The sequence below is a fragment of the Coregonus lavaretus genome (assembly GCF_964263955.1).
Source record: "Coregonus lavaretus genome assembly, contig: SUPER_35_unloc_5, whole genome shotgun sequence".
Taxonomy (NCBI): domain Eukaryota; kingdom Metazoa; phylum Chordata; class Actinopteri; order Salmoniformes; family Salmonidae; genus Coregonus; species Coregonus lavaretus.
The window spans coordinates 125,461-134,087 of record NW_028167177.1 but is presented as its reverse complement, the minus strand read 5'-3'; the positions used below and the strand labels follow the sequence as shown (position 1 = coordinate 134,087).

General features: G+C 41.3%; 1 protein-coding gene across 3 annotated transcripts; it reads right to left on the bottom strand.

The window, feature by feature from the left end:
• Positions 1 to 1,815: 1,815 nt before the first annotated feature.
• Positions 1,816 to 7,929, bottom strand: LOC311110369 (uncharacterized protein). 3 transcript variants are annotated; one of them, XR_014610703.1, is made up of 4 exons: positions 7,422 to 7,929; positions 6,937 to 7,067; positions 2,715 to 3,962; positions 1,822 to 2,545 (listed from the first exon to the last, which is right to left on the bottom strand). XR_014610703.1 is itself a non-coding variant. In XM_084188915.1 (3 exons), exons 1-3 carry the CDS (start codon positions 7,681 to 7,683, stop codon positions 2,769 to 2,771), a joined length of 1,587 nt encoding a protein of 528 aa, XP_084045041.1. In that variant the 5' UTR covers positions 7,684 to 7,916; the 3' UTR covers positions 1,816 to 2,768. The 3 variants fall into 3 exon arrangements, 2 of the variants coding, with proteins under 2 accessions (XP_084045041.1, XP_084045040.1); XM_084188915.1 differs by having other exon boundaries at positions 1,816 to 3,962; positions 7,422 to 7,916; XM_084188914.1 differs by having other exon boundaries at positions 1,822 to 3,962; positions 7,404 to 7,916.
• Positions 7,930 to 8,627: the final 698 nt, after the last annotated feature.

Here is an 8,627-nt window from a genome sequence, read left to right as displayed (position 1 = left end):
GTGAAGACTTACACAAAACGTTTGACCTGTGTCATTGCCAAAAAAGGGTATATAACAAAGTATTGAGAAACTTTTGTTTTGACCAAATACTTATTTTGCAAATAAATTCATTAAAAATCCTACAATGTGATTTTCTGGATATTTTTTTCTCTTTTTGTCTGTCATAGTTGACGTGTACCTATGATGAAAATTACAGGCCTCTCTCATCTTTTTAAGTGGGAGAACTTGCACAATTGGTGGCTGACTAAATACTTTTTTTCCCCCACTGTAGATGGGCGAGAAAAAATATCTATTTCATCCATGTTGAATTCAGGCTGTAACATCAAAATGTGGAATAAGTCAAGGGATATGAATACTTTCTGAAGGCACAGTATATGGATAGGGACAAATTGAAATGTTTCTTACAGAAGAAATATGAGCTGCATAAGCATAGTAGCAATTGAAAGGGAACAGTTTTGAGATTACGGTTACTGTTGTGTCCACAGTTGAGGACACAACAGTTCACCTGACACAAGACTGAATCCCAACATTACACTGTTGATTTTATGTGCATTTTACATTTACTGTACTTTTCACAGCATTTGTTGATAACGAAATCTGAAAATACTCTGGATACATTCAGTAACATGACAAGAACATTCCTGGAAAATGTGGGGTAGGTGCAACATAAGACAAAAAAAATGACAAGGGTTTGAGTGAGAGGACTATCTGGTGTCTCCAAGTGGCCATACACCTCTCCAAAGTGTGCACAGTTCTTAAGTCATTTCAATGCACTTTTATGACTCAAAGTAGTCTTTTTAAAAAAGCACCTTATAGTTGCTCTCCTAGCTGTGCCGTTGAGGAACTGCAGTAAGCACACTTGTAGTCATTTTGTTGGAAACACAACCCTGCATCACACAATTACCGTTGTTGTCGTCGCAATCCAAAACCAGACCATTTTAAATGGCAATCTGGGTCAGGTGGGCATCATTGTTAAGCTTGCTCTATTGCCAACACGATGAGCTAAGTTAGAAAATACGATATTACAGTGTAATGCTTTCACAAGACAATTCATAGAAACAGATGGTAATTTTGGTGCGCATAGAAAGGAGTCATGAGTGCATTCAGGTGTGTGTTCCGTGGCTAATAGAAAAAGGCTCATTCTGTTCAGAACAGGGTATGACGCCATGTCATCTTGTAACTGCACATCAAACATAGTGATTATAAACGTTGACACTGTACACTGGGTCCACAAAACATTAGGAACACCTTCCTACTATTGAGTTGCACCCCCTTTTGTCCTCAGAACAGCCTCAATTCGTCAGGGCTTGGACTCTACAAGGTGTCGAAAGCGTTCCACAGGGATGTTAGCCCATGTTGACTCCAATGCTTCCCACAGTTGTGTCAAGTTGGCTGGATCTCCTTTGGGTGGTGGACCATTCTTGATACACACGGGAAACTGTTGAGTGTGAAAAACCCAGCAGCGTGGCAGTTCTTGACACACTCAAACTGGTGCGCCTGGCACCTACCATACACCGTTCAACATACATTTAAATATTTTGTCTTGCCTATTCACCTTCTGAATGACACACATACACAAACAATGTCTCAAGGCTTAAAAATAATTATTTAACCTGTCTCCTCCCCTTCATCTACACTGATTGAAGTGGATTTAACAAGTGACATCAATAAGGGATCATAGCTTTCACCTGGATTCACCTGGTCAGTCTGTCAGAGAAAGAGTGTTCCTAATGTTTTGTACACTAGTGTATATGACATGAGTTTTATGATATGGAAATGTGAAGGGCACATTTGGACTCATGGGTGTTTGGACTTGCTTGTATGATGTCAAAACGGTATTTATTATAATCCTTAACATCTCATCTTTCAAAATACAGAAAGTCCTCTTAATTTACAGCATTTCCCTCACTCAGACAACCAAAAAAGTTGCAAAAGTTGCCCAATTAGCGGAAGGGACGGGGGCAACTTAACGCGTGTTGTGCTCAAGTTCAGAACAGCTGTCAGTCAAAACCCATACAGAGCCTGAGCACTGATGTCATTTATAGCATGTTACTGTACAGCCACTGCGTTACAATTTAGGTGCTTCTCAGTGCCCAAATCTGCCACTTTCAACCCGTATACAGGTACGAGTCTAAAGGGATACACATAAACAAGTGTTAAATACACCATATGAAAACCACACATACACATCTCAACAAAAAATATAAATTAATTTTCTCATTAAAAGTGTCATGGGAAAAATGTAAGTAGTTGAATGGAAGTAATGAAACATCATACATCCTACACACAGTACAAGCACAATATGTAACAGACTTTTTAGGCTTCTATATGCCTTATAAATCACACAATGTCTGGGTGCAATATTCTACTAAGGAATATTCAACACTGAAATCTGTTACTCTTGTTATTCCAAATGCATCTGTGGATCTGTTCTGTTGACAACAATGAAAATTCATCTTTGTCTTTAATGCAGGGTTTGATCTAAACCTCAGAAGCTACAGTATCAAGTAGAAATGGTTACGTTCTTGGTCAGGGGTAGGCAACCCTGTTCCTGGAGTGCCACAGGTACTGCAGGATTTTGTTACAACTAGGCACCACACCTGACCAACTAATCTAATTGATAATTTCAGTGATTGCCTAAATTCAACACACCTGGTCTTCCAGGTCAGTTATATAAAAAAATGCCTGCAGCACTCCAGGACCAGGGTTGCTACCCTGTTCTATGTTATAGAGTGGAATGGTTTTTCTGCTGGTGTACACTTAGGTAGCTATGCAAACGGCCTTTCTTCCATGTGGATCTTCAGGTGCATCTTCAGCTGGTCCTGGCGGGAGAACCTCTTCTCACATTGGGGGCACCTGTAGGGTTTCTCCCCTGTGTGGACCCTCTGGTGCCTCTTCAGGTCACCGGCCTGGGCAAAGCGCATGTGACACTGGGTACATTTGAAGGGTTTCTCTCCCGTGTGGACCCTCTGGTGCCTCTTCAAGGTGCCAGCTTGGGCGAAGCGCATGTGACACTGGGTACAGCTGAAAGGTTTCTCCCCTGTGTGGATCTCCAACTTCTGGGTGCAGCTGAAGTCTTTGTTACAGAACTTGTAAAGGAACCGTTTCTCTTTACTATTGCCTGATGTGGCTCCCTCTCCCTGAGCCTGGGCTCTAGCCATGTCGTTTGAGTTCAATACCTGATCGAAACGGACACGGCCGTTTGAATCGGAAGGCCCCATCGACGTTGACACTGGGTCGCGACCGCTGAATGCGTGTAAAGGTGAGTTTGTCGCTACATTTGGATTTGTCTCTAAGCATTCCCTGTTTTCTAAGAAATCTATGCCCTGTGAGTGTCTGTCTCCTAGGTGACTATCGGCATTCCATGTGGGAGGAACATCGCCCTCCACTTTCACAGTCACTTTATCTACCACTATAACCTCCCCTTTCTTATCTAGGCACCCTTCAGAGTATACACTACTACTGTACCGGTTCCAGTCCCCTCTAGACAGATCAGTCTGTCTCTCTAAACCCAACGGAATGTTGCCAGGGTCCATCTCTATAGTGTAAGAACAAGACGGATCATTGCCAGTCTCTAATGCGTCACCTGAGTCCCGATGGGAATGAACCGTCCTCGGGGTCGGGTTACCGTAAAGTAAATACTCTGAGTCGGGAGCAGAAGGACAGCCCAGTCTCTCTGGTTCTAACCTGTGGTCAGATCCTGTGTGCAAAAGCCTTTGTGTAACAGTTAAAGTCTCTGTGTCGGTCTCTGACTTGAGGACGGCGTTCAGCGTTCCACTGACCTCCGTGATGCTGCGTCGCATCCTGGCATGCGCTGGGGTGGTGGTAGAGTCCTCCATGGCTACAGGGGGCGCCACTCCAGCCGCTGCTCCAGTCTGGATGTCTCTGCTGTGCTGTGGGTCCTCCTCTCCTTCAGACCTCTCCTGCTTGACCCCAGGACCTGCAGCATCTGCATCTGCAGACTGACACAAGAAGGCTGCGTTTAGACAGCAGCCCAATTCTGATCTTTTTTCACTAATTGGTCTTTTGACCAATCAGATCAGCTCTGAAAAAGATCTGATGTGAAAAGATGTGATGTGATTGGTCAAAAGACAACAATGACATAGGGACGTCTCACAAGCTCCCCTATGGGTCGTTCCATTTGATTTCAATTACTTTTTGAACCCACTCCTTTTGATTTGAACGACACTTTCCATGGTAGAAGTGGTCAGAAAGTGACTTTTTGGACCTGAGTGCCAAAACATTCAGGAGATAGAGGTGCCCAATGTTGACCCATTTTGCATACCCCACAATACCACTGCAAAAGATAAATGGTTGAGTTTGATATCATTTAAAAGCTTACAAACAGGGTTGTCTATTTTTAGATTTCTTGAAAAAAAAGTTTTTGAATACAGGGTGGGTGTCATGTTTTGACTGATAAATGTACTAAAGTGGGAATAAAATGTCAACTTTCAATTGGTACCAAAAAGATGGTTGGTGGTCCATACATCAGAGAATGTTGACTTGAATGGGAATATCAGCTGTTTTATATTATACTGTGAATCTTCCATTGGAAACCTATTGAATTCATAGAAATATAGATAACAGAATATACATTCTTATTTAAGTTTACAATTGACGGTGAATGGACCGGCGGCCATCTTTGTGGTAGTAATTGGAAGATTAAACGCCCACGCCAGTAGAAATCCACTTTTTAGAGCTGAAAGATGATGGCCAAAGCTTACCCATGATGTTGCACACCGAGTTAAGTCAATAAGTCATTGTTTTAGTCAAAGTATGACATATTTGGGCATGAAGTGACAAATCCGAACTGCCCACTTTGTGCAAATCTGTGTGAATACGGTGTGTTTTCCTATGATCTGACATACAAATTACGTTACATTTCAGGGCCGGGTTTCATTTGAATGTTCCCACCCACCAGCATGGCATTGTTTATTAATCAGAAACAGCTGCAACGTTCTTCCTCTTTGCGACTGAGATGAGCCAGACAGCCTTGTGTCTATATTAAATATAAATATATCTGAACATTTTATAAATGGTATAATTGCGTGATATGATAGCATGATGCATACCCGACGCCCCACGATTAATGGTTTTGACCACAAAAGTTTTGCTTCACTTCACACTCCACTGCTTTGATTGGTGTAACGTTAGCTAGAAACCACAAGTGTCTATCCAGATAATGAAAAGGCACCCGTGAAAGTAAATTCAAGGAACTTATAGTTACATGCAGGGCCTAAAATTAACACCCGCCACCTGACAAATGCAGGTAGATTTTGGCATTGCCGGGTAAGTTGTCTATTTCACCAGCCACGTTGGTGGGTGGTCAGGGCTCCACAGTGCGAGCATTTCACTCGCATTTGTGGATAAAAAGAGTCAAGTATGATCACATTTATAGTTTAAAAAATCCTGCAGTAGCTGTTTTCAAAGTATTTCCGGCATTTTGTTTCATAGCTGGTAAATTAATCAATCACACAAAGTCAAAGAACTACGAATCCTATATAGCCTTTTCCACCTCACGCTGTGCGCACGTTAAGAGCTGAGGGAAATATACATTTTTAGAAGCACTGCACACTGGCATAAAAGTTGGTCTAATTTACTTGAAACGAAAGTCTAATGAAGTGAGACTTTGTCCATGTGTTTCTTGGCTATTTACATTATTTTGTTCACAAGCTAGTTTGTCAATGAGCAAAGTCATTGTAGCCTATACCTTCACTTCCCCTGTGAGAACCATAAGCACGAGCTGATTTGGCTTTGCTGTACCGCAGATGAAGCCTGCCAGCAGCTTGCCAATCAAAGGTTGCATAAATGTGATCATACTTGACTCTTTTTATCCACAAATGCGAGTGAAATGCTCGCACTGTGGAGCCCTGACCATCCGCCAACGTGGCTGGTGAAATAGACATCTTACCCGCCAATGCCAAAATCTACCTGCATTTGTCAGGTGGCGGGTGTTAATTTTAGGCCCTGCATGTAACTATAAGTTCCTTGAATTTACTTTCACGGGTGCCTTTTCATTATCTGGATAGACACTTGTGGTTTCTAGCTAACGTTACACCAATCAAAGCAGTGGAGTGTGAAGTGAAGCAAAACTTTTGTGGTCAAAACCATTAATCGTGGAGCGACGGGTATGCATAATGCTATCATATCACGCAATTATACCATTTATAAAATGCTCAGATATATTTATATTTAATATAGACACAAGGCTGTTTGGCTCATGTAGATAAATGTAGAAAAATACACATCAGCTATCGTTCTATAGTTATCCATATTACTGGAGATTCATATTTTTCTAACTATTTCTATAGCGGATATGTGGCCGCAATTTATGTAAGATGCCAAAACTTTGAAGATAAGAATAGATGTTGAAGTCAAAGATAGTCCAGTGGTTTCCATCTGTGGTGAAGTTTTCCCTAAATCAATGCTTATGACAAATCCAGCTCCAGAACCAGCTGGCTAATCATTTGAATATGGTGTAGTTAAAAAAAACAGAGCAACAACAATTAACATTAGCTAGCTAGATAAGGTAAGCATGCTAGGTTTTTTGAAGGTTGAAAAATTCACATAATTGTTGTATTAAAAAAAAGACCACCCTGCTTGTATGCTTTAAAATGATATTATACTCAACAGTATTTTTTTTCCAGTAGTGAAGATATGGCTGTCTCATTGTACGGTGGGGTATGCAAAATGGGTCAAATTTGAGCACCTCTATCTCCTGAATGTGTATGGAAAGTTTGGAATGTTTCATTCAAATCAAAAGGGGCGCAGTCAGAAAGTGATTGAAATCAAATGGAACGACCCCAATGGCAGACAAATGAGGATGTACATGTAAGCAAGTGAATAGCTGAGGGGAGCGTTTATGAAAGAAGAAAAAAACAGGACACATTTGATTTACAAAGTAACTAATTGTTATTGCAACACTATGACACTAACCTCTATCACGATAACGTGCTGGGTTGAGGTTCCAGTCCCCTCATCAACAGTGATTGGTTGGTCATCTCTCCATGTATTGTGTCCCGCTGGCTTCACAAAGCTCCTGTAGCCTCCAGTGAGATGTCCTTCACCTGAGAGTGATTGAGGGAAAAGAGGTGGTTAGGTTAGCTACTGTCAATGATCAACGCTATAGTGTACACTGTGGACACTGTCTAGAATTGGCAAGGATGTAAGGTAACACTTCTCATAACTTCTTGACATACTATTTATAGATCAATTGATTATGTTCCATGCATCATATTGTTTTCAATTAGTAAATAATATAAAATGCAGTAAATTAAGAATCTGGTTTGAATATTATATTGTGTCTTTGTGCAAGCTATCTATGTAATTAGGGGAATTATTGCATACTATCCAAAAACTGACCAAGACCCAATTCTGGTTAACGCATCTAAAGTCACACGCGCCTCGCCTGCAAAATGTACCTCTTGCCATTCCTCTGTATCGATCGAGGATCTTGACACTACTGGGACGACTGGCGAGGACGCGCTCTGCGCGCTCCCGTGCCATCTTCAGTTCCAGTAGTTTCCTCCGCAATGCCCTGTTTTCTTTCTGGCTTTTAGACATTTCCAAACGGATCACTGCATAGTCGTCGTCTACGAGTTTACAGATCTCTGCCACGGCTGCATTCGCTAGCACCTCCATGATGGAGGCTATTTGAGTGTGAAAAACCATACAGTTAGCCATCTTTAGCTAACGATAGCTCCTAGCTAGCGTTACCTCGATAACATCTATTAACCAAGTATTGTCTCCAACGACAATTAAACACTACCTGGGGTAAGTATGTGATGCCGTGCAGTTAAATTAGTAATATTTTGAGTTCCTTGGTGTTAATAAACGTCTAAATAACAAAAATAAAAACGCTAACGTGGAAATTGTTCTTGGTCACTGTTCATTTCCGTTTACACCTGAAGAGAAAGGATCTTATTGGTAGGCGTCATAGCTCAAAGGGTGTGGTTAAATGAAAATGGTACGTGCGCAGCGCGCTGTTCTTTGAAAAACCGTACTGTTTTATTACGTCAGCTACACATTCAGGGCTCTGTTTTTTGCTGACGCTAACATAGCGTTTTGACCAGAACCGGCACCTCCGCTTGACAACGTTTCGCTCTAAAAGATTGGCTGCTTCGTGGGCATAGGCGTTAACCTATTAAAGTAATTAAATACATTTTGAAAATGTAAAAAAACTATGTATTATTAGCTAGCTTCCTGGAAGCTGGCTACAACAGGCCACTGCACTGTGTTTAGTAGGCTAATGTCGTGCTGCTAGCTAGCCAACTTTACATACTGTTAGTGAAATATCATCAGCTAGCTAACTTCATATTAGCTTGTTATCTTGAGGTAGGCCTATTTGTCATTGTAAATTAAAAACTTGCTCCAAAAGCATTTGTAGATTACGACAATGGAAGAGGGTGAAAGGATTTGCTGCTCAAGCTGTCAGAAAAGGGAGTGAGTAGGCTATTAGCTATATTATAGGGCAGGTAATTTTGTGGGAAGGCATTATGAAAATATTATACAGTTCTAGTCCCTAGAGGAAAACTATGAAGACAGAGAGATAATAGCAACATAATAGGCAGGGCTGTCTAATTGTAATATAATGATGCATGTTTCTTTGTGGAGTTGTCTGTCCTGAG

Bases quoted from the DNA above. Each gene is read 5' to 3' on its own strand.
- LOC311110369 (XM_084188914.1), bottom strand. From the start codon at position 7,683: ATGGCTAACTGTATGGTTTTTCACACTCAAATAGCCTCCATCATGGAG. The intron at 7,068-7,403 runs GCGCGTGTGACT...AATCACTCTCAG, and splicing joins AGGTACATTTTGCAGGCGAG to GTGAAGGACATCTCACTGGA. The intron at 3,963-6,936 runs GTTAGTGTCATA...TTCTTGTGTCAG, and splicing joins AGCACGTTATCGTGATAGAG to TCTGCAGATGCAGATGCTGC.